Raw genomic sequence first — 26,443 nt, 5'->3', positions numbered from 1 at the left:
CCTTTAAGAGATTGAGCTCCCCTGGTGGTGGAAAGTGCGAATTGCATTGATTCCACCTGCAAGGCCTGGAATGGAGTCCTGATTGCAGGTCAGTCCTCTGGTGGGCTGAAACTTGTGACCTGCCTGTGCAGGAGTCATCGGGCGGGGGTAATAGCACATCACGCTACCAACACCCGAAAACGGCCCCTATCCAATTTTTCCCCCATGAACTTTGAGACACGCTCTGAAATGAGTTGATAAATAGCCTCAAGTTATAAAGGTTTCAGTGATTGCAGAATACACAGTGTCTGGTGGAGAGAGAATCAGACACCGTATGATACAAAACTGACTCTGCTCTGAGAAAGTCTTCAGATCCACTCATGATTTAATGATTTGAACACTTGCAATGAAGGGATATTTCACCACATTCTTCAACTGCTCTCTGAATTTCGTTTGGGTCACAGCATAAATAAAAGTGTTTGTGCAGCAACTCAGGAGCTGGAGCATGTATCCCAGTTCTAGTATAAACTGAGATAGAAATACAGACTCAAACCCCAAATAAAACATCCGGTTCCATATGGAATACACTAATAACAATGCCCATAACAGTATGAAATTCCCCGAGATAAGAAACAGTAAAATGATGGATTTCCTTCTGCTCTCCATCTCTGGGTCTCTGGGACTCTCCCCACTGCTGTGACCCCGGAGTCTCCTGCGGGCTCTGCTGGCCACTAAAATGAATCTGACGGTGAAAGCATTGAGCAGCAGAATCAGAACAAATGGGACCCCCGGGGTGAGGATATACTGCAGGAGTTCGATCACTCCCCACACACGTGATTCCACAACACTGACTGTTACCAAACAAAACCAGGGCGTATTGGAAAATTGATACCAACCCGTGAACATAAAGTACCAGGAAATGTTCTTCAAACAGCTCAGCAAAATCACTGTTCCCAGAACCACAGCCGCCGTTCTCTCGGTGCAATATTTAGTTTTCAGCTTCTCACAACAAATGGCCACAAATCGATCAAAGGTGAAAGTGATGGTGAACCAGACAGAACAGTCTGTGGCTGCGAAAAGCAGGACGGCGTGGATATTACACAAGGGGATGGAGTACAGGAAACGAAAGTGACTCGCATAAGCAATCGGAATCTGTCTGAGTATCAGATCGAAGATAATGACCATTAAATCCCCCGCTGCCATCGCCACCAGGTAGCGAGTGACACATTTGGAGAGACCGCACTTTCCCCGAGACAGGGTCACAATCGCCAGTAAATTAACTGTAAGAAAGGGAAACAAACAGGGGAATTATACATCAGGCAGGGACACTGTGTAAATATTAGCACAGTCTCTGGAGCCCCTATAAGTATCAATACCGTCTCTGGATATTCTGTAAATATTAGTAACGCCTCTGGATCCCCTGTAAATATTAATACTGTGTCTGGATCCTCTGTAAATATTAATACCATCTCTGGAGCCCCTGTAAATATTAATACCGCCTCTGGATCCTCTGCAAATATTAATACCATCTCTGGATCCCCTGTAAATATTAATACCTCCTCTGGAGCCCCTGTAAATATTAATACCGCCTCTGGATCCTCTGTAAATATTAATACCATCTCTGGAGCCCCTGTAAATATTAATACTGCCTCTGGATCCTCTGTAAATATTAATACCATCTCTGGAGCCCCTGTAAATATTAATACCATCTCTGGATCCTCTGTAAATATTAATACCATCTCTGGATCCTCTGTAAATATTAATACCATCTCTGGAGCCCCTGTAAATATTAATACCATCTGTGGAGCCCCTGTAATTATTAATACCATCTCTGGAGCCCCTGTAAATATTAATACCATCTCTGGAGCCCCTGTAACTATTGGTAAATTCTCTGGATAACCTATAAATATTAATACCATCTCTGGATCCTTCGGTAAACATTATTACAGTCTCTGGTTCACCCTGTGAATATTAGCACTGTATCTGTATCCCATGTAAATATTAGTACTGTCTCTGGAGATCCTGTAAATATTAGTCCTGTCCCTTGATCCCCTGTAAATATTAGTAGTGTACGGGATGCTCTGTAGGTATTATTACCTTCCCTTGATCCCTTGTAAATATTAGTACCTTCTCTACATCCTCTGTAATCATTAATAACGTGTCTACATCCCATCTAAATATTAGTGACGTCTCTGGATCCTCTGAAAATATTATTACCATTTCTGGATCCTTCTTTAAATAGTAGTAGTGTCTCTGGATACAGTGTAAACATTAGTACCATCTGTGGATTCCCTGTAAATCTTAGTACAGTCTCTGGATCACCTGTAAATGTTAGTACCAAATCTGGATTCACTGTAAATAATAGGACTGCATCTGTATCTGTCTCTGGATCACCAGTGAATACTAGTACCATCTCTGGATCCCCAGTAAATTTTAGCACCATCTCCGGATCCCATGTAAATATTACTCCTGCCAGTGGATCCCCCTGTGATTTTTGTTACCATTTCTTTCTCGTCTGTGAATATTAGTAACTTCTCTGGATTCCTGTAAATATTAGTACTGTCTCTGGATAGCCTGTAAATATTAGCACTGTTTCTGGATCTTCTGTAAAAATTATTACCGTCTCTGTATCACTCTGTAAATATGAGTACCAACTCTAGAACTGCTATAAATATTGGATCCCCAGTATATATTAGTACTGTGCCTGGATCCGCTGTAAGTATTATTACTGCATATGGATCCTGCAATGAATATTAGTACCATCTCTGGATCAACTGTAAATATTAGTGCTGTCTCCAGATCCCATTGTAAATATTAGTACTGTCTCTGGATCCCCTGTAAAAATTAGTATCATCTCTGGATCCCCTGTAAATATTATTATTTTCACTGGGTCCCCTGTAAAAATTAGTATCATCTCTGGATCCCCTGTAGAATCAAAGAAAGGTTACAGCACGGAAGGAGGCCATTCAGCCCATCGAGTGCACACCGGCTCTATGCAAGAACAATCCAGCTAGTTCCATCCCCTGCCCTATCCCCGTAGTCCTTCAATTTCTTTTCCTTTCAAGTACTTATCCAGTTCCCTTTTGAAAGCCACAATTGAAACTGCCTCGGGCAGTGCATTCCAGATCCTAACCACTCGCTGTGTAAAGAAGTTTTTCCTCATGTCACCTTTGGTTCTTTTGCCAATCACCGTAAATCTATCTCCTCTGGTTCTTGACCCTTCCGCCAATGGGAATAGTTTCTCTCTAACTACTCTGTTCATGATTTTGAATACCTCTATCAAATCTCCTCGCAACCTTCTCTCTTCCAAGGAGAACAACCCCAGCTTCTCCAGTCTATCCACGTAACTAAAGTCACTCATCCCTGAAATCATTCTGGTAAATCTCTTCTGCACCCTCTCTAAGGCCTTCACATCCTTCCTAAAGTGCGGTGTCCAGAACTGGACACAATACTCCAGTTGTGGCCGAACCAGTGTTTTATAAAGGTTCATCATGACTTCCATACTTTTGTACTCTATGCCTCTATTTATAAAGCCCAGGATCCCGTATGCTTTTTTAACCGCTTTCTCAACCTGCCCTGCCATCTTCAACGATTTATGCACATATACCCCCAGACCTCTCTGTTCCTGTGCCCCTTTTAGAGTTGTGCCCTCTAGTTTATATTGCCTCTCCTCATTCTTCCTGCCAAAGTGTATCACTTTGCATTTTTCTGCGTTAAATTTCATCTGCCATGTGTCCACCCATGCCACCAGCCTGTCTATGTCCTCTTGAAGTCTATCACTATCCTCCTCACTGTTTACTACCCTTCCAAGTTTTGTGTCATCTGCAAATTTTGAAATTGTGCCCTGTACACCCAAGTCCAAGTCATTAATACATATCAAGAAAAGCAGTGGTCCCAGCACCGACCCCTGGGGAACATCACTGTACACCTCCCTCCAGTCCAAAAAACAACCGTTCACCACTACTCTCTGTTTCCTGCCTCTTACCCAATTCTGTATCCATCTTGCGACTGCCCCCTTTATTCCATGGGCCGCAATCTTTATGATAAGCTTACCGTGCGGCACTTTATCAAACGTCTTTTGAAAGTCTATATACACCACATCAACTGTATTGCCCTCTTCTACCCTCTCTGTTACCTCATCAAAAAACTCTATCAGGTTAGTTAAACACGATTTGCCTTTAACAAATCCATGCTGGCTTTCCATAATCAATCCACACTCGTCCAAGTGGCTGTTAATCCTGTCCTGGATTATCGTTTCTAAAAGTTTCCCCACAACTGAGGTTAAACTGACTGGTCTATAGTTGCTGGGTTTATCCTTACACACTTTTTTGAACAAGGGTGTAATATTTGCAATTCTCCAATCCTCTGGCACCACCCCCGTATCTAAGGATGTTTGGAAGATTATGGCCAGTACCTCCGCAATTTCCACCCTTACTCCCCTCAGCAACCTAGGATGCATCCCATCCGGACTGGGTGACTTATCTACTTTAAGTACAGCTAGCCTTTCAAGTACCTCTTCTTTATCAATATTAGGACCATCTCTGGATCTCCTGTAAATATTAGTAGCATCTCTGGATCCCCTGTAAATATTAGTACTGTCTCTGGATCCCCTGTAAATATTGGTACCCTCTCTGGATCCCCTGTAAATATTAGTAATGCATCTGGATCCTGTGCACCATTATTAGCAATATTAGCACCATCTCTGGACCCCCTATAAATTTCAGTACCATCTCTTGATTCCCTGTAAACATTAACACCATCTCCGGATCCCACTGTGAATATTAGTACCATTTTTGTTTCATGTTAGTATCATATCTGGATTCCCTGTAAATATTAGCACCGTCTCTGAATCCCCTGTAAAGATTAATACCATCTCTGGGTTTCCTGCAAATACTAGTAATGTCTTTGCATTCCTCAGTAAATATTATTACTGTCTCTGCATTCCACTCTGAATGATACTAACATTTTTTTGTCCCCTGTAAGAATTAGTACTGTCTCTGTTTCCCCTGTAAATATTAGTCGAGTCTCTAGATAACCTATAAATATTATTACCGTCTCTAGACCCACTGTAAATATTAGCAGTGTCTCCAGATCCCTTGTAAATATTAGTATCTTCTCCACAGCCCCTGTAAATAGTAATAACGTCTCTACACCCCTGTAAATATTAGTAGATTCTCTAAATCCACTGTAAATATTATCACGATTTACAGTGGATTGAGAGAATCTGTATATACTTGTACCGTCCTGTAAATATTTGTACCGTCTCTGAACCACATATAAATATGAGTACCATCACTGGAGCCCCTGCAAATATTAGTAGCATCTCTGGACCACATGTAATTATTATGAGCTCTCGAGATCCCTCTGAATATTAGTACCATCCCTGGGTCCCCTGTAACTACTAGTACAGTCTCTGGATCCACTATAAACGTTCTACTGACCCTGGATCCCCTGTAATATTAGTACCGTTCCTGGATCCCGTGTAGTTATTAGTAGCTTCCCTACATCACCTGTAAATATTAATTATGTCTATACCTCCCCTGTAAATATTAGTACCATCTCTGGACCACCTTTAAACATTAGTACGGTTTCTGGATCCCTCTGTAAATATTATTACCATCTCAATATCAATGTGTGAATAATAGTACAATCCCTGGATCCCCTGTAAATACCAATGAATTTTCTACATCTCCTGTAAATATTAATTCCATCGCTGGATCCTGTGTAAATATTTGTACCATCTCTACATCCGCGATATTTATTTGTAATGTCTCTACATCACCTGTAACTATCAGTACCATCTCCAGATCCCTTGTAAATATTCGTACCCTCACTGGATGGCCTGTCAATATTGGAACAATCTCTGGATCCCCTGAAAATATTTGTACCTTCTCGACATCCCCTGTACATATTAATAATGTCTCTACATCCACTGTAAATATTAGTAACGTCTCTGTATCCCCTGTCAGTATTAGTACCGCCTCTGGATCCCCAGTAAATATTAGTACTGTCTCTGGATCCCCAGTAAATATTAGTACTGTCTCTGGATCCCCAGTAAATATTAGTACTGTCTCTGGATCCCCAGTAAATATTAGTACTGTCTCTGGATACCCAGTATGTATTATTTCCATCTCTTTATCCTCTGTTATTATTAATACCATTTCTGGATCCCCTGTAAATATTAGCACCGTCTCTGGATCCCCAGTACATTCGCACCGTCTATGGATCCTTTGTAGTTATTAGTAGTGTCTCTGGATCTCTCTGTAAATATTAGCACTGTCTCTCGATCCCCTGCAATTGTTCATAGCTTCCCTTTGTAAATATTAGCACCATCTCTGCACCCCCTGTATATTAACACCGCCTCTGGATCCCCTGAACATTAGCACCGTTTCAGTATCCCCTGTATATTAGTACCATCTCTGAATCTGCTGTATATTATCACTGTCTCTGGACCCCTTGTATATTAGTACCATTACTGGATCCCTTGTATATTAGTGCCATGCCTGGACCCCATTCAAACACTGACACACCCCAAGGACCCTGTGAAACATGCATACATTCAGAATCCCTGAAATACAGCCTCACTCTCAGGGATCCATTGTGAATTAAATCTCACACCCAGAAAATCCCCTTAAATATATCTCCCATCCCTGTTCCACCCATCAATATATCTCCCTTCCCGAGTGCCCCCTTTAATTTTTGAGCTGGTTATAAAAACTTACCATCAAATCGTACAGCAGCAAATGCAGGGCAGGGGACAAAAATAACAGTGATACAGTGAAACCTGGTTTATAGAATTAATAACTGGATATAGTGAATTACCTGGAACAACAATGGCAGTGAGTATGGGACAGGGGAAAAAAGAACAGTAATGCAGTGAAACATGGTTCATAGAATTAACAGCTGGATATCGAGACTTACCAGTGACATCGACAGCAGCGAGTGTTGGTCAGTAAATGACTAGAAGAGCAATACAGTAAGATATGGTTTATATAATTAACAGCTGGATATGGAGACTTGTCATCAAATCGAACTGCAGCGAGTGTGGGACAGGGTACTACAAGAACAGTCATAAGTGAATCATTGGTTATAGGATTAATAGCTGGATATCGAGACTTACCAGAGACACCAACAGCAGCGAGGGGAGGATAGTAAATTACTTGTAGACCAAGAATCACATAAAGTGCCCGCTCCTCGAATGCCAGTGAATCATAAAGTAGATACACAACTTGAAAAGTCCATAATGGGCTGTTCCAATCTATTGTTCCCAGATTCCGATCCATTGTTGAAATATTCCAATCTGTTGTTCCCGGATTCCGATCCATTGTTGAAATATTCCAATCTGTTGTTCTCAGATTCCGATATATTCTTTCCCTCTCTGTGGAGTCGCTGATCCCTGTTAGTGCCGGAGGTGATGCTCCCACTGACACTATGGGATAACACGTTGAAAGAAGTCGCTTATTAATAGCAGAGAGAAACACTCCAGTGACACAATTAGGGCCCACGGAGACTGACATTAATTACACTCACTGAACAAACAGATTCAGTTAAACCAAACAATGTTTATAACATAACATATATTTAACCAAATATTACAAGGATAGAAAGCCCAAAGCCCAGTATACTATTTTAATGAATGTTTGGAAGAACAGAAACTATGAGACCCACAGTCTGGCAGCACTGATGTGAGGAGAGAGCAGGTTCATTTACATATTGAGCCCCACACAGAGCAGGAAAGGCCCAGGCTCGATCCTCGGCCTGTGCTGTGTTATTCAGGAATGAGGTGGGCCAAGTGGAGCAAGTGTCAGTGGGGGAGCATTTAGGGAGCAGCGATCATAGTATCATAAGGTTTTGAATAGCTATGGAAAAGGACACGGACCACTCTAAAGTAAAAATACTCAATTGGAGGAGGGCCAATTTCAGTGGAATGAGAACAGATCTGGCCCGGGTAAATTGGAATCAAAGATTGGCAGGTAAACTGTAATTGAACAATGGGCAGCATTTAAAGAGGAGATGATTCGGGTTCAGTCTAGGCACATTCCCATGAGGGAGAAAGGTAGGGCAACTAAAGCCAGAGCTCCCTGGATAATAAAAGAGATAGAGAGTAAGACAAAGCAGAAAAAAGAGCATATGACAGATGTCAGGTTGATAACACAAGTGAGAACCAGGCTGAATATAGAAAGTTCAGAGAGGAAGTGAAAAAGGAAATAAGAGGAGAAAAGAGAGAGTGTGAGAATAGACTGGCGGCCAACATAAAAGGGAATCCAAAAGTCTTCTATAGGCATGTAAACAGTAAATGGGCAGTAAGAGGAGGGTCGGGAATGACTAGCGACCAAAAAGGAGACCTACTCATTAAGGCAGAGGGCATGGCCGAGGTGCTAAATGAGTACTTTGCATCTGTCTTTACCAAGGAAGAAGATGCTACCAGAGTCTCAGTAAATGAAGATGTAGTTAAGATACTGGATGGGCTACAAGTTGATAAAGAAGAGGTCGTAGAAAGGCTAGGTGTACTTAAAGTAGATAAGTCACCCGGTCCGGATGGGATGCACCCTAGGTTGTTGAGGGGAGTAAGGGTGGAAATTGCGGAGGTACTGGCCATAATCTTCCAAACATCCTCAGATACAGGGGTGGTGCCAGAGGACTGGAGAATTGCAAACGTTACACCCTTGTTCAAAAAAGGGTGTAAGGATAAACCCAGCAACTATAGGCCAGTCAGTTTAACCTCATTGGAGGGGAGACTTTTAGAAATGATATTCCGGGACAGAATTAACAGTCACTTGGACAAGTGTAGATTGATTAGGGAAAGCCAGCATGGATTTGATAAAGGCAAATCATGTTAAATCAAATTGATAACGTTTTTTGATGAGGTAACAGAGAGGGTAGATGAGGGCAATGCAGTTGATGTGATGTTTATGGACTTCCAAAAGGTGTTCAATAAAGTGCCGCATAATAGGCTTGTCGTCAAGATTGAAGACCGTGGAATAAAAGGTGCAGTAGCAACATGGATAAAGAATTGGCTAAGGAACAAGAAAGAGAGAGTAATGGTGAACGGTTGTTTTTCGGACTGGAGGGAGGTGTGCAGTGGGGTTCCACAGGGGTCAGTACTGGGACCCCTGCTTTTCTTGATATATATGAATGACTTGGACTTGGGTGTACAGGACATAATTTCCAAATTTGGGAGTGAAACAAAACTTGGAAGTGCAGTGAACATTGAGGATGATGGTGATAGACTTCAAGAGGCAATAGACAGGCTGGTGGACTGGGCGGACACATGGCAGATGATATTTAATGCAGAAAAATGCGAGGTGATGCATTTCGGTAGGAAGAATGAGGAAAGGCAATATAAACAAGAGGGCACAATTCTAAAAGGGGTTCAGGAACAGAGAGATCTGGGGGTATATGTGCACAAATCATTGAAGGTGGCAGGGCAGGTTGAGAAAGCAGTTACAAAAGCGTAGGGGATCCTGGGCTTTATAAATAGAAGGCTAGAGTACAAAAGCAAGGAAGCTATGGAGAACCTTTATAAAACACTGGTTCGGCCACAACTGGAGTATTGTGTCCAGTTCTGGGCACCGCACTTTAGGAAATATGTGAAGGCCTTAGAGAGGGTGCAGAAGAGATTTACTAGAATGATTCCAGGGATGAGGGACTTTAGTTACATGGTTAGACTGAAGAAGCTGGGGTTGTTCTCCTCGGAACAGAGACAGTTGCGAGGAGATTTGATCGAGGTATTCAAAATCATGAAGGGTCGAGACAGAGTAGATAGAGAGAAACTGTTCCCATTGGCAGAAGGGTCAAGAAACAGAGGATATAGATTTAAGGTGATTGGCAAAAGAACCAAAGGCGACATGAGGAAAAACTTTTTTACACAGCGAGTGGTTAGGATCTGGAATGCACTGCCCGAGGGGGTGGTGAAGGAGATTCAATCATGGCCTCCTTCTGTGCTGTAACATTTCTATGATTATCTGATCTCACCTGGGGTGGGAATGAGCCCCACTCTGAACTGGAAAGACACAGTCTCACTCTCCAGCCTGTGCGAAGTGAACTGTTCTCAGGTTCATGGGATCGAGCCCCTCGTTGGGCGGTTCCTATTTTAATATTTAGGCTGATTTCACAGGCGATTCCCAGTTATGAATTCCCCAGGCAGAGAATTCAAGGAGTATTTGATATAAATTATATTCAAGGACAGTATCATAAATGTCCTCCTTGTTTCCGGACTCTGATCTCTCTCCAACGGCTCACTGCTGCAGGTTGAACTTTATTTCATTTCACCCGCAGCTCGGGGTCAGTGCGGATCTGAGGGAGCTCGGGCCGTCTCCCCCTTCACAACCCATCAGAGGGAGCTCGGGCCCACCTCTCCCTTCACAACCCATCAGAGGGAGCTCGGGCCCGTCTCTCCCTTCACAACCCATCAGAGGGAGCTCGGGCCCGTCTCTCCCTTCACAACCCATCAGAGGGAGCTCGGGCCCGTCTCTCCCTTCACAACCCATCAGAGGGAGCTCGGGCCCGTCTCTCCCTTCACAACCCATCACTGCCGAGAAAACAAAGAAGAATTCTACGCACAAATTGTGTTCCGTGACTTTTTATAAACACTTCAGTGTATTTCACCCCATATCCAAGGCTGTGATTTCTCGGATACTGAGTGACACAGATTGTAATGTGCGTCAGTAAACATACCCAGATACTGAGTGACACAGGTTGTCATGTGTGTCAGTAAACATACCCAGACACTGAGTCACGCAGATTGTAATGTGTGTCAGTAAACATACCCAGATACTGAGTGAAACAGATTGTAATGTGTTTCACTAAACAAACCCAGATTCTGATTGACAGAGATAGTAATGTGTTTCTCTGAACATCCCCACATACTGAGTAACACAGATTGTAATGTGTGTCAGTAAACATCCCCACATACTGAGTGACGCAGATTGTAATGTGTGTCAGTAAACATACCCGGATACTGAGTAACACAGATTGTAATGTGTTTCAGAAAACATACCCAGATTCTGAGTGACACAGATTGTATCAAGTGTTTCAGTAAACATACCCACATACTGAGTGACACAGGTTGTAATGTGTTTCAGTAAACATACCCGGATACTGAGTGACACAGGTTGTAATGTGCGTCAGTAAACATACCCGGATACTGAGTGACACAGATTGTAATGTGTTTCAGTAAACATACCCGGATACTGAGTGACACAGGTTGTCATGAGTGTCAGTAAACATACCCGGATACTGAGTGACACAGATTGTAATGTGTTTCAGTAAACATACCCGGATACTGAGTGACACAGGTTGTAATGAGTGTCAGTAAACATACCCGGATACTGAGTGACACAGGTTGTAATGTGCGTCAGTAAACATACCCGGATACTGAGTGACACAGATTGTAATGTGTGTCAGTATGCATACACAGATACTGAGTTACTCAGATTGTAATGTGTGTCAGTAAACATACCCGGATACTGAGTGACACAGATTGTAATGTGTGTCAGTAAACATACCCGGATACTGAGTGACACAGATTGTAATGTGTGTCAGTATGCATACACAGGTACTGAGTGACTCAGATTGTAATGTGTGTCAGTAAACAAAGCGGTATACTGAGTGATACACGGTGTCATGTGTGTCCGTAAGCATACCTGGATACTGAGTGATACAGGTTGTAATGTGCGTCAGTAAACATACCCGGACTCTGATTGACATTGGTTGTAATGTGTTTCAGTAAACATACCCGGACTCTGATTGACATTGGTTGTAATGTGTTTCAGTAAACTTTCCCACATACGGAGTGAAACAGATTGCAGACAGAGGTGGAAAGACAAAAAGACGGATGAAATCAGGAGGGAGAAAGAGAGAGAGAGAGAGAGGGGCACAGGGAGGCAGATGTAAAAAAGGCAGAATCATAGAAAGTTACCGCAGAGAAGGAGGCCATTCGGCCCGTCGTGTCCGTGCCGGCCGAAAAACAGCTGTCCAGTTTAATCCCACTTTCCAGCACTTGGTCCACAGCCCTGTAGGCTACAGAACTTCGAGCGCACATGCAAGTACTTTTTAAATGACTTGAGGGTTTCTGCCTCTGCCACCCTTTCAGGCAGTGATTTCCAGACCCCCACCACCCTCTGGGTGAAAAAAATTCTCCTCAGCTCCCCTCTAATCCCCTTACAATCACTTTAAATCTATGCCCCATGTTCACTGGCACCTCTGCTAAGCGAAATAGGTCATCTCTCTTCACTTTATCTAGTCCTGTTATAATTTTACATACCTTAACATCACCCCTCAACCTCCTTTGTTCCAAAGAAAACAACCCCATCCTATCCAATTTTTTCTCATAACTAAAATTCTCTAGCCCTGGCAGCATCCTCGTAAATCTCCTCTGTACCCTCTCTCGTGCAATCACGTTTTTCCTGTAATGTGGTGACCAGAAGTGTACGCAGTACTCAAGCTGTGGCCTAACCAGTATTTTATACAGTTCTGTCATAACCTCCCTGCTCTTATATTGTATGCCTCGGCTAGTAAGGAAGGTATCCCTTATGCCTTTTTAACCACTTTATCTACCAGTCCTGCTACCTTCATGGATCTGTGGACGTGCACTCCAAGGTCGCTTTTGATCCTCTACACCTCGAATTATCCTCCCATTTACTGTGTACTGCTTTGTCTTATTTGCCCTCTCCAAATGCATTAACTCACACTTCCTTGGATTGAATTCCATTTTCTCTGCCCACCTGTCCGGTCCATTGATATCTTCCTGCAGTCTGCAGCTTTACTCTTCACTATCAACTACACAGCCAATTTTTGTATCATCTGCAAACTTCTTGATCAAGCCTTCTCAAACTTCTCATTCAAGTCCAAATCATTAAAATATACCACAAAAAGCAAGGGACCTTGTATCACAGGGAACAGCCTTCCAGTCACAAAAACACTTGTCAACCATTACACTTTGCTTCCTGCCACTGCGACAATTTTGGATCCAATTAGCCGCTTTCCCTTTCATCCCACAGGCTTTTACTTTTTTGACCAGTCTGCCATGTGGGACCTTGTCAAAAGCCTTGGTAAATCCATGTACACTACCTCAAATGCGTTACCCTCATGGCCCCTTCTTATTACCTGCTCAAACAAATCAATCAAATTAGTCAGACATGACCTTCCCTTAACAAATCCATGCTGACTATCCTTGATTAACTCGTTCCTTTTTAAATGACGATTTATGCTGTCCTTCAGAATCGATTCCAATAATTTGCCCACCATCGAGGTTAGACTGACTGGAATATAATTACTCGGTCTATCACTTTCTCCCTTTTTAAACAACGGTACGATGTTAGCAGTCCTCCAATCCTCCGGCACCATGCCTGTGTCCATGGGAGATTGGAATATGATTTTAGAGCCTCTGTTATTTTCTCCCTTGCTTCTCTTAGCAGCTGGGGATATATTTCCTCTGTGTCTGGCGATTTATCGACTTTCATAGATGCTAAACATCTTTACCTCATTCAATATTTCATAATCCTCCTCCTTAACTACATTCTCTGCATCGTCCCTCTCTTTTCTGAAGAAAGACGCAATGTATTCATTAAATAACATACACACATCTTCAGACTCCACACATAGGTTAACTGTACTTTCTTTAGTTATCTTTTTACTCTTTATGTATTTTCAAACATTTTTGGGTATTCCTTAATTTTAGTTGCAGGATTTCTTAATGCCCCCCCCAACTTTGCTTTCCTAATTTCCTTTTTAATATCACCCCTGCACGTTCTATACTTGTCTTGGCTTTCTGCAGTATTGAGATCTCGCTGTCTGACATAAGATTCACTTTTTGACTTATCTTATCCTGTATGCTTCTTGTCATTCACGGGGCTTTAGATTTGGCAGTCCCGCCCTTTTTCTTTGTGGGAACATGTTTCCTCTGAACCCCTTGAATCTCCCTCTTGAATGCCTCCCACTGCTCTGACACTGATTTACCTTCAAGTAGCTGTTTCTGTCCACTTTTGCTAAATCACTTCTCAGCTTAGTAAAATTGGCCTTTCCCCAATTTAGAACAGTAATCCTGTTCTATTTCTGTCCTTTTCCATAACTATACTAAATCTAACTGAATTATGATCACTACCAGCAAAATGCTCTCCCACTGATACTCCTTCCACGTGCCCAGCTTCATTCCCCAAAACTAAGTCCAGAACTGCCCCTACTTGTTGGGCTTGCTTCGTACTGGCTAAAAAAGTTTTCCTGAATGCACTTTAAGAATTCTGTGCTCTCTATACCTTTAGCACCGATTCGATCCCAGTTAATATTAGGGTAGTTGACATCCCCTACTATTATTGCTCTATTGTTTTAGCACTTCTCAGAAATTTGCTTACATATTTGCTCTGCTATCTCCCTCTGAATGTTTGGTGGTCTATAGTACACTTCCAGCAGTGTGGCTGCCCCTTTTTTGTTCTCCAGCTCAACCCATGTGGCCTAATTTGATGATCCTTTTAACATATAATTCCTCCTCACAGCCATAATTGTTTTTTTGTCACCAATATTGCAACTCCCCCTATTTCTTTATCTCCCTCTCCATCTCGTCTGAAAACTCTGTAACCAGGAAGGTTGAGCTGCTATTCCTGCCCCTGTTTAAGCCATGCTTCTGTACTAGCTAAGATATCGTACTTCCACGTATCTATCTGTGCCTTTAGCTCATCTGCCTTATATTCACTATAATCCTTGCATTGAGGTATATACCATTAAGCATGGCCAAATACTTTTGTTGTCTAGTTTCTAACCTTTGTTTGCTCTGCCTTTAAAACTAATTTTCTGCCTTCCATTTCCAGCTCTGCTTCTCGCCCTTCTGAATCTATGCTCAGGTTCCCATCCCCCTGCCAAGCTCATTTGAACCCTCCCCAACATCACGAGCAAACCACACCACAAGGATATTGGTCCCGGCCCTGTTGAGGTGCAACCTGTCCGACTTGTACAGGTCTCACCTCCCCCTGAAGTGAACCCAATGCCCCAGGAATCTAAAGCCCCCCCTCCTTCCCCATCTCTCCAGCCACGCGTTCATCTGCTTTATCCTCCTATTTCTACAACCGATAGTGCATGGCACTGGGAGTAATCAAGAGATTACTTCCTTTGAGGTCCTGCTTATTAATCTCTTTCCTAACTCCTTAAAATCTGTCTACAGGACCTCATCCCCCTTTCTATCTATGTCATTGGTACCAATATGGGCCATGACCTCTGGCTGTTCACCCTCCCCCTTCAGAATGTACTGCATCTGCTCGATAACATCTTTGACCCTGGCACAAGGGAGGCAATATACCATCCCGGAATCATGTCTGCAGCCGCAGAAACGCCTCTCTGTCCCCCTAACTATAGAATCCCCTATCACTATCGCTCTCCTGACCATGCTCTTCCTCCCCTTACAGCTGAGCCACCCATGGTGCTGTGGACTTGGATCTGGCTGCACTCCCCAGAGGAACCCTCTCCCCCACCAGTATTTACATTTGAATACTGGCTAGAGAGTGAGATGCCCTCAGTGGAGACCTGCTCTACCTGCCTCGTCCTCCTTCTCTGTCAGGCGGTCACCTAGTCCCTCTCTGCCTGCACTCTCTTAAACTGTGGGGTAACCACCTTCTGAAACGTGCTATCCATGAAACTTTCAGCCTCGCGGCTGCACTGCAGTGACACCAGCCGCTGCTCAAGCTCCGAAAACCGGAGCTCAAGCTCCTGCAGTTGATGACACTTCCTGCACTCCAGGAGAGGGAAAGTTTCCTGGAGTTCCCACATGGCACAGGCCGTGCATTCAACTGGTCTGAGGTGCCCTGTATGACTCGATTTATTATATTATTAACTAAACTTAAAAAAACGAAAAAACTTTCAAAAAAACTCACCAGAAAAAATACTCACCAGCTACTCACCAATCAGCTCCTTCCCTTGTGCTGAATTCACTTCAGGTGTTTTTTTTTTACCTCTCTTCCCGCCGGTGCTCCGCTCTCCGTCCCTTCTCTTGTATTATCCATGATCCGGCGCTCCGCTCTCTCGCTCCTCTTATCGCTGATCCCGCCTTCCGCTCTCTCTCTCCTCTCTCGCTCCTCCTTTTATCGCTGATCCCGCGTTCCGCTCTCTCTCTCCTCTCTCGCTCCTCCTTTTATCGCTGAACACGCGCTCATCTCCCTCTCCTCTCTCGCTCCTCTTATCGCTGATCCCGCCTTCCGCTTTCTCTCTCCTCTCTCGCTCCTCCTTTTATCTCTGATCCCGTGCTCCGTTCTCTCTGCCTGCAGAGAAGGCAGAGAGAGAAGACAGGCAGCGACATAGAAACAGAGAGAGAGAGATGAGTCGAAAAGAAGCCAAGAGTAACAGATAGAAAAGGTTGAGACATAAACAGCGGCAGAGAGATGGAAATTAAATAGAAGTAGAAATAACAAGATAGAAAAACAAACAGAAAATAAAAAAAGGATCAACGATATTACACAGAGAACAAACACAATAAAAGATGGACAACCATATATATTGACAGAAGGGTAGAAACAGGAATGAGAATAGAACACAGAAAGCATGCAATAACCAAACAAACTGTGTAATCAGCCTGGAGTGTGTGAGAGTGCTGACTAGCAGAACAGCAGCAGATGAAGCAGGCCAGACAGTTCATGTTTGTTCCGGGGTAATGCTCTTGTTTATATAATGTTGAGAGTTCTAAAGGTGATGCCTCGAGGCTGCAAAATAAAGTCACCCAGTCTTGTTCAACTGACCCTGAACATTACTTATTGCAGGAGTTTCCCCAGAGCATTTTTGTAGTAAAAATTCACCTGATAAACGAAAGCCTGATATTAAATCGGCTCCAGTATGTCTGAACAAAAAGGATTCTTAAAAAGTGAAAGGACTGTTAAAAGGAGTGTTAAGGACACATTGTAAAAGATCACACAACAGAGGATGGATCGCCAGAGCATCAAGAACGATTCCAGAAGGGCTAGAGGTCGTTTGAACACCTGCCTGCTTAATGTGGTTACGTTGTGGCCGCTGAGACAAAACAAGTGAAGTGTCAATCAATCGTGGGTTGTATTTGTAGCAACCTGTTGTGGAAAAGCCACCGCCCCAGAGGTGTGGTTCTGTGTTAAAAAGGTCTTTGAAAGCTGGCAGAAGTTGAGTGGGAAGAGACACAGATCCACCAGGACTGCTCCAATCTCGCCCTTCGCTTCCTGGCAGCGCCACCACACTTCAATCTTCAAGGCTGCTCCCTGCCTCCCAGTTTGATGCCTCCATGCAGGTTTAGAGACTGCCTGTGAATCAGATGAACTGGTTGCAAGAGAAAGCCATGCGACCCTACAACGGTATCCATCAAAATACCTGGAATCTTTCCGGCAATCTTGAGCCAACTATAAGGATATGACTTTCGTTATGGGGTTAGTCTAAGATAAACATTTGATTTCCAAACTGTTATGCATTTTGAGAATTCAGAATGTGTTGTTTTGCTGTTGTTAAAGCAATTCTAAATCGGGCACCAACCCAATATTTTGTTTAAAATCTAATGTCAATTTTCTAGTGTATTAATAATAAATGATTGTTTTTTTTTTATAAAACCCTGGTTTGTGCCTGAAGTTTCTTTAGAAAAAAGACTCCATAAAATTAAATCTTGTGGAGATAAAAAGACATTGCCCCAAATTAAAATGTAAAATCACTTTGCACCTTTTTGCTCCAACATCTGTACCATGTGTAACTTTCCCAGAGACCTGTTGGATTCTATAATAAATCACAATGTACTCTTACCCCCTCTGCAGTGTTACTAAAGTGGACAGGGTCCCGCAGCTCTCTTCTGCAATGCTACTGTTACAAATACTGTTATTGCATCAGATTAAATTGAAATATCAATAATGGAGAACGCAAACCTAGATCCGAACTACTTTAACGTTGAGTTCAATTTTACTTTGATTTATTTACTAGAAGCTGGAATTGCATTCTCTACACAAAATGGCTAATTTGACCTTCCCTCCGAATGTCTGGTCTCTCCATCTCTGTAAGCATTATGTCGAAATAACCAAATGTTAATCGATTTTATTTGCAGAAGTTCACGTTTTAGTGTTTAATTCACTCACTGCACCACTGTCTTTGTCTTAAACACCAGATAGTGCCATTCTCACTCAGTTTGTATCTTTAATTATAGTGCAACAGTGATTTGACAGGAACAGCAAATGACCCCTCTCCGTGGCTCTCACCATAACAAGTTTTGACTGGAATGTGTGTTTTGTTCATGACGAAGATGAAACAATTTTGCACGGTTATAATCACCACACTTTAATAGAATAGTAACGGTTGAAACATAAGATATGTTGTCTCCAAACCAGCTATGATTTTTACACAAAGCCTTTGATTCTTCATTAAATTTCGTTAAACTGACACCTTCATCCTTACTTTGCCTACCCCGGCAGAATCCTAACGACCTAATCGAAAACAAGTGTAGCCTCTATTAAAATAATACATTCTCATAATACATTAATACTGACTTTTGTATTCTTATTCTTTTTTTTACTATATTATACACATGGATATAGAGATTTAAATATAAACTAAATCTGCTCAGGAAGGAGAGAGTGTAAACATGGAGAAACGGTCTGAAATTTGGGAAAGACATAAAATTAAAGACATAAATCACCAAAGGAAGGAAAAAATTGAAATTACAAACAGAGAATGGCCTGTAACTGTTCACGAACACTTCAGCAGTGAGACTGGGAATAAGCTGCGAAGAGGGCCTTAAACTGATCACAGGCACGTCAGGAGAGAGACTGGGAATAACCTGCAGAGAGGGAATGAAATTAGGAATGAACAGAGATTAAACATGGAAATCACCTCAGGAAGAAGAGAGCGAATAAATTAGTGGAAGGATCTGATGCCAAGAATCAGCAAAGATTTCAATCTAAAAATGACTTCTGGCAGAGACGCAAGGAAAAACACAGATAGGATCCGGAAGTAGGAATACAGATTTAGCAGCAAAATCATGATAGCAGGGAGAGAGGGAAAACATGAAGATAGGGGCAAATATTGGGAAGAAACAAGGACCAAATATAAAAATCACCTCAGGGAGCAGATGTGGAATAAAAATGTGTAGGGGACTTGCGAAAAATAGAGAATTAACCGTAAATATCACCCCGGAAGGGGGGAATTAAACACATAATAATCGCTGGACAAAAGATGAGCAAGGTCCAGCTAGTCCGATACAATGATAATGAAGTTGGTGATTAATCATAGCACTCGATCACCATCAATGGGCTGGATTGTGACACATTGTGATCGTGTAAAAGGGGTGAGAATGAATTGACAGTCCCTTTTACATCTCTCCAACTTTTATTTCATTGAGATGTAAAACCTGCTGCGGATTCCCTGTCACCCGTTTTACACGACCGCACAAAGTCCCAATCTACCCCAATGAGTCGACAACAGACCCAGATATGAGCTATGGAAAGCTTTGTGAACCATAGGGCATAAATTGATTTCCGGCCGTAGTGTAAAACGTTCGGTAACGAATCAGCAGCCCCTTCTACAATCCGCCCGATTTCCTTTAACATTGAAATCAATTGTTTGGAAAATCGGACCAACAATAAAACGGGTTGCTGGTGCTCTATCGCTCATTTTACACTGTCGCTCATTTTGCGCTTTCGCTCATTTTGCACTACTGCCGGAGACCAATTTCAACCCCAGTTTTTTTTCAGAGAGCATTGAATTTTGTAAGTCACCTGGGGAAGTAGTGTGCGATGGGATACTCTGCGATTGTGTGTACAGTCTGCCAGAGAACAGTTTGTGATGGAAAGATTTCATTCTGCAAGTGCTGTTGATGTCAGGGCTGATTCCACGAATGGGCGCTCCCAGCGATGAGCGCCACTCTCGGGGAGAGCCGAGCTCTCAAACACAAGGCCGCAGCGCTTTATTTCCACCCACTAATTTAAACCGACTGGAGTCAGACGCAACCCGTCTGTGGGCCCGAGATTTCCCCATCCCGCCACTCCACCAGTTGTGTCAGACCTTTAGTTTCTAAAGAAGCAGATTCTAAACGTGCAAATACAGAAAACCCTGGTGAAAGCAACTCAGAAACAAGGAGGGTAAAATTCAACTTCGACCAGGGCACAACACAGACGGTAATGGATGGGCCGCCCATTATACATCCCACTCAATTCTCCTTTCCATTGAAGTCATGGGGTGCAAAACGAGCGGCCGATGCACTGCGGCCTATAATTCCGCCCCGCCGAAGTTACATTTCATCCCTGATAATCCACAGGGTGCAGCCACCAGCCTCCGACCTGATCCGGGGCACTCAGCCGATTGACTCCAGACTGAAATCATTGAACACCTGTCAAGCAGCCCATATCTTTCCACATCTCGGATAGTCGAACACTTAATTCCTGCACCAAAACATTGTTTAAGCCTGGTCAACTTGAGTATAAGGAATATAACATTTTAATTTATGACTGTTATCAATCTAACGCAAACTATCTTCCCGTCAGCCATTCTGTGTCAGGTTCAATACCGTAACAGCAATGAGACTTGGACATGAGATAAAGAATCAGCCAACGAGGGTAAAATTCAACTTCGACCAGGGCACAACACAGACGGTAATGGATGGGCCGCCCATTATACACCCATTATTGAATGGCGGAGCAGGCTCGAAGGGACGAATGTCCTACTCCTGCTCCTATTTTCTATGTTTTCTATGTTTATGTTTTCTAAGGAATTCAGGAGAAACTTCTTTATCGAGAGAGTGGTTAGAATGTGCAATGTGTTACCACAAGGAGTAGTTGAGGCGACTAGCATAGATGCATTCAAGAGGAAGTTAGATAAGCACATGAGGGAGAAAGGAATAGGAGGATATTCTGATACGGTGAGGTGAAGTAGGGAGGGAGGAGCGTAAAAACTGGCTGGACCTGTTGGGCCGAATGGCCTGCTTCTGTGCCGCAGCTTCTACGAGATAGAATGTTGATGTGCTCGCAGGGCCTGCTTCTGCTCTCATCTCACTTGTACTTGCCATGCCTACTGGGTTCAGTCCATAACCACAAACTGGAATGACACAACCTCATTAACCACGTCATCAGAAACACTGAAATCAGCAACCATTTCTTGCATGTCATTGGTACTGGGAATGGGCTCGGTTGCGCTGAAGCTCAGCGTGAGACAGACCAAATTGTTACAATGAAGTTGTGAAAGCCCTGAGATATGATGTTGTTAAAGGCATCACACAATTAATCTATGGAAGCCGTAATAGCTGCCATTCAGAAGTAACGAACTCCCTTAGAATCTCCACCAGATTCCTTGCTGCTGCTGGAATCACCTGGACTGTCACATTGTCCAGAGTGATCTGCCTGGCCTTACATACCTCATGCGTTGTCTTACAAATGCGGCTCTTGAACTTCTCCAACTAATCGGCCATCTCCAGAATGTGGGAGATGAATGTCTCCACGGCCTGCACATTAGGTCTGTGCGAGCAAGTCTTAATTCTCTTGAAGACTGGGACCCTCAGCCAAGGACAGTTGTTTCTCGGCCTCCCCAGGGGAGAAATATAGAACTATTTCCAGCTCCTCCTGCTCGCTGGTGCTTGGTGCTTCACCCCGTGATATATCCTTAGCCGCACTTTATACATCCTCTCGAAAGGGTTCATCTGGGTTGGTGATGGACACGGTGCAGCAATAGATGCTTCGGAGTTATCAAGCTCACTACCATATCCTTACTTCTTTAAATGGTGGGAGACCTTACAATTAACAACAACTTGCATACATAGCGCCTTTAACTAAAGAAAACACCCCAAGGTGCTTCACAGGAGCGTTATCAGATAAAATTTGGTACCGATCCACAAAATGAGATATTAGGGCAGGTGACCTAAAACTTGGTCAAAAAAAGTTACGTTTTAAGTGGCGTCTTAACGGATGAGTGAGAGGTAGAGAGGCTGAGAGATTTAGAGAGTGAATTCCAGAGCTTCGGGCCCAGGTATTTGAAGGAACTGCCGCGATTGGTGGAGCGATTAAAATCGGGGATGCGCAAAAGGCAGTAATTGAAGGTATGCAGAGAGGGTTATCGGGCTGGAGGAGGTTACAGAGATAGAGGGGGATTTGAACGAAAGAATGTTAATTTTAAATCGAGCCGTTGTCGGAACGGGAGCTAATGTATGTCAACAAGCATAGAGGTGAAGGGTGAACGGGCCTTGGTGTGAGTTTGGATATGGACAGCAGGGTTTTGGATGAGCTCAAGTTTATGGAGGGTGGGATACCGGAGGTCGGCCAGGAGAGCATTGGAATAGTCAAGTCTAGAGGTAACAAAAGCATCGATGAGGGTTTCAACGGGAGATGGGCAGGGTGTAGACGGGCGATGTTACAGAGGTGGAAATAGACCGACTTGGTGAGGAGAGACTATGTGGTCAAAAGCTCAGCACAGAGTCAAATAGGACTCCAACGTTGTGAAAAGTTTGGTTCAGCTTGAGACAGTGGCTCAGCAGGTGGATCGAGTCGGTGGCTATGGAATGGAGTTTGTGGTGGGGCCAAAGACAATGGTTTCGGTCTTCCCAATATTTAATTGGAGGAAAATTCATTACTGAATTTCGGACAAGCAGCGTGACAAATCACAGGCAGTGGAAGGATCGAGAGAGGTAGGTAGGTGAGGTAGAGCTGGGTATGGTTAGAGTACATGTGTGTATCTGATGCTGCATGTAGCGGAGAAATCGGAGGGTGTCAAGGATAGATCCTTGCGGGCTGTTGACCTTCTTCCTCCTAAGTTTCACCACCACATGCTTCGAGTAAGTACAAGACACTTGATGGTGGAATATACAGAACAGACTGTAATCCTTTACAGTGCAGGTGGTCAATTTATACCGTATACAGGAATAGCTCCGGATCCCTCTCTCTTTCGAGCTCTCCCAACTAACTCTGGAACTATCCACCCTTCTTATACACTTCAGTTTTCTGACTTCAAAGGTATACCTCACAGATAAGACTTCATGACTGATCTGTTCTTGGATTCTTTCAAGAACAACTTATTAAATAAACAGTCTTAGTTGAGTACATTCCATAAACAAGACTTCCTGACAAACTGTCCTCGGAACCTTTCAAGAACAGTTTATTGACAGCTTATTTACCTAAACCACCACTCTATACCATGGTTAATTGATCCCTCTACCTATGTTTATTACACTAATCACTAAGTTGTACAATAATCACTCATGGTCGATGCAATCCCAAACACTATCTCTTTGCAACACCCCTTTGTAGATTGTTATCAGACACTTGAAGAAGTCCATCGCCTCTTCTCCCAATTCCCTTCTAGTTTCCTGTTTATCTTATAAAGCCTGTTGCTTTCATAACCATTTGTAGTTATACAGGTTATTTCGATTATTAACCATTAACTCTCCAACATTTCCAACATATTCACCACTTTTTATTTCTTCTTATGCATCATATAGTGATGATGTGGAGATGCCGGTGATGGACTGGGGTTGACAATTGTAAACAATTTTACAACACCAAGTTATAGTCCAGCAATTTTATTTTAAATTCACAAGCTTTCGGAGACTTCCTCCTTCCTCAGGTAAATGTTTCAGGAGCTCCTTGAAGCCTACGCATTTATACATATAGAACAATACATGGTGTTTACAGACTGCCCCTGCAACTGCCCGTTGCCAAGGCAATCACCGTGTTCAGACAGAGAGGTGTCACCTGCAGAACCCCCGAATACACATTCAACAAAAAAACAAACAGGGAAAAAAAACAGAGAGAGGCAGAAACATCCGGAAGGCAGAGAGAGCCAGCAAATGACCCATTATATTAAAAACAGATAACATTTGTTCGCTGGTGGGGTAACGTGTAGCGTGACATGAACCCAAGATCCCGTTTAAGGCCGTCCTCATGGGTGCGGAACTTGGCTATCAATTTCTGCTCGACGATTTTGCGTTGTCGTGTGTCTCGAAGACCGCCTTGGAGTACGCTTACCCGAAGGTCGGTGGATGAATGTCCATGACTGCTGAAGTGTTCCCCGACTGGGAGGGAACCCTCCTGTTTGGCGATTGTTGCGCGGTGTCCGTTCATCCGTTGTCGCAGCGTCTGCATGGTCTCGCCAATGTACCATGCTCTGGGGCATCCTTTCCTGCAACGTATGAGGTAGACAACGTTGGCCGAGTCACAGGAGTATGAACCATGCACCTGGTGGGTGGTGTCCTCTCGTGTGATGGTGGTATCTGTGTCGATGATCTGGCATGTCTTGCAGAGGTTACCGTGGCAGGGTTGTGTGGTGTCGTGGACGCTGTTCTCTTGAAAGCTAGGTAATTTGCTGCGAACGATGGTCTGTTTGAGGTTGGGTGGCTGTTTAAAGGCGAGTAGTGGAGGTGTGGGGATGGCCACAGCGAGGTGTTTGTCCTCATTGATGACATGTTGAAGGCTGCGGAGAACATGGCGTAGTTTCTCCTATAGTGAGGTGGACTGTGTATGATGAGATGGACTGTGTATGGTGAGGTGGACTGTGTGTACATTACAGGCTTCAGTTGCTCTTCTGACAGTTGGGTCAATGACATTATCTTCTTCGCCCAACTGCAAAGTGTTAACATGATGATCAGTAACAGAATCTGAGAGGTCACAATGCAAACTATGGGGTGCAATGCAATATTCGAAATTTCCAGTGGCTGATGGTGACCACGCTAGTTACTGCTCCCACTTAGAAACGACTCCCACCCTTGTAATATCTCCCACCCTAGTAACAGCTCCCACCCTAGCAAAGACTCCCAGCCTAGTAACAATGCGACCCAGTAAAGGCTCCCACCCTCTTAACGGCTCCCACCCTAGTAACGACTCCCACCATGAGTGCTTAAACTCACGCTCTGTTCTCGTTTGGATCACCTTTATCTGATCCATATCGTCTTCAGTTCCCAAATCTAACCTCCAATCACTATATTTCAACTTGTTCAGTTCCATCTTCACATGCTCATTACCTATTAATTGTCTACTTTTCTTGATATTTAGTCCCACCTCCATATTACTAATCGAATAGTTAAACTGTCCCACAGTCTTACAATATACCATTGTGGAGCATTCAACAAGGAACCGTCATACATTGATATCGATCGAGTACCGTGTACACAATACAATACATATATATAGTCTGACAATCGATCATATCAATAGTCACAATATTACATTTAGTTCTAAAACATAACAGTCCACGTCTAGCACTATATAACATAGGCTCACAAGTTTCCACACATGGGTTACAATCACCCGAGTTACGTTCTCTCTAATCGGCTGAGTGGGTGGAAAGCTTATCCATCCAAACTTATTATCCAGGCAACTTGTTACATGATAGTGCAGATAGCTGCCTGTTGCGGTATCAAAGGTGGATCCCCAGTCTTCTCGGTCTTTACAAACGTATCGGAGCCCCCCTATAATTAGTCTCACGTCAACATAAGAGTATAGCATTAACATCCTGTGGGATTCACCAGAACTATTGGCAAACCATTTCAGTACACAGTCCGGACAGTAGGGCCCAGGAGCGCAGGTTACCATTAGCAAACTGGCTAAGATGACTAGAAAGTTGACTCCAGCCCAGTAGGGTAATTGAGTGCCTATGGTCTGTTGTAGTGACATTTTCTAGCCATCCATGACAGCTTGAATATCGAGACAGACCACAGCCCAAGATATCTTTAAAGGATCCGAAGTAATTGCTCTTAATTTTATCCCATAAATCTTATGATTCAGTAATTACCATATTTACAAGCTCCTGAGCCATGGCTGATTCAGCCCCGAGCTCACCTTTCATGGGGTGGACCACTGCTTGTACATCTTACAACGCTTTGTAATTTGTTCACGAGGACCTCATTACTCAGCATTAAGGGACGCCGCTCCCAGTGTTACTCAGGCCGCTTGGGTATCTAGGCGGTCATGTTTTACTCTAATTTGGACACTGGACAAGGACCGTGAACATTTATTATACTTCTGCGACAAATCACATTAGGATAGGATAAATGTTTCACCCTTATAGGAAACGATATCATATTGCCTGCTCTCCCACACAAAAATGTCAGGAGAGTGGAAGTGTTACGTGCAACCTCCCAATATTGCCTGTGTACGTATGTGAAGTATTTACACAGATGTTCATGGCAATATTCCATTGTTGGTTGAAAAGTTTTACGTGTAAGAGGTTTCATTACCATGCCACCATGCAGTGAGAAAGTGACTGAGGATGGTTCCATCATTACCCCAGACCATTGATATCACTCCACACGGAGGCCGAGCCCCTTTTGTGAACAATCTGATAACGGACTTTTTATTGTAAACAATCATCGTGTCCCATACATTCGTCACTGCATCACATAAAAGGATTGCAGCTGCGACGTGCAATCCTCTTTCTTAATACACGTACAAAGTTGTTATTTAATTTACACCGTAAGCACCCTGGCGCAAACATAACAGAAATATAATATTGTCCCCGCATTCCATTGTTGTAAGGACCTTAACTCTGCCGTCCAAAACTGATTCATTGA

At 43.3% G+C, this 26,443-nt stretch overlaps 1 protein-coding gene across 1 annotated transcript; it reads right to left on the bottom strand.

Moving 5' to 3' along the window:
* Positions 1-357: 357 nt before the first annotated feature.
* LOC137331622 (probable G-protein coupled receptor 139) lies at positions 358-24,878 on the bottom strand. Its single transcript, XM_067995544.1, has 3 exons — positions 24,782-24,878; positions 7,100-7,408; positions 358-1,259 (listed from the first exon to the last, which is right to left on the bottom strand). The coding sequence occupies exons 1-3, from the start codon at positions 24,876-24,878 to the stop codon at positions 358-360; spliced, it is 1,308 nt and encodes a 435-aa protein (XP_067851645.1).
* Positions 24,879-26,443: the final 1,565 nt, after the last annotated feature.

The sequence above is a fragment of the Heptranchias perlo genome, chromosome 2, assembly GCF_035084215.1.
Source record: "Heptranchias perlo isolate sHepPer1 chromosome 2, sHepPer1.hap1, whole genome shotgun sequence".
Taxonomy (NCBI): domain Eukaryota; kingdom Metazoa; phylum Chordata; class Chondrichthyes; order Hexanchiformes; family Hexanchidae; genus Heptranchias; species Heptranchias perlo.
Note: the sequence above shows the minus strand (reverse complement) of the source record. Positions and strands in the feature narration are given on the sequence as shown.

Excerpts from the sequence above, each read along its gene's own strand:
- LOC137331622 (XM_067995544.1), bottom strand. The coding sequence starts at position 24,878 with ATGGAACTGAACAAGTTGAAATATAGTGATTGGAGGTTAGATTTGGGA. Across the intron at positions 7,409-24,781 it reads GATCCAAACGAGAACAGAGC|TGTCAGTGGGAGCATCACCT; the intron begins GTGAGTTTAAGC and ends GTTATCCCATAG. Across the intron at positions 1,260-7,099 it reads CGCTGCTGTTGGTGTCTCTG|TTAATTTACTGGCGATTGTG; the intron begins GTAAGTCTCGAT and ends CCTTTCTTACAG.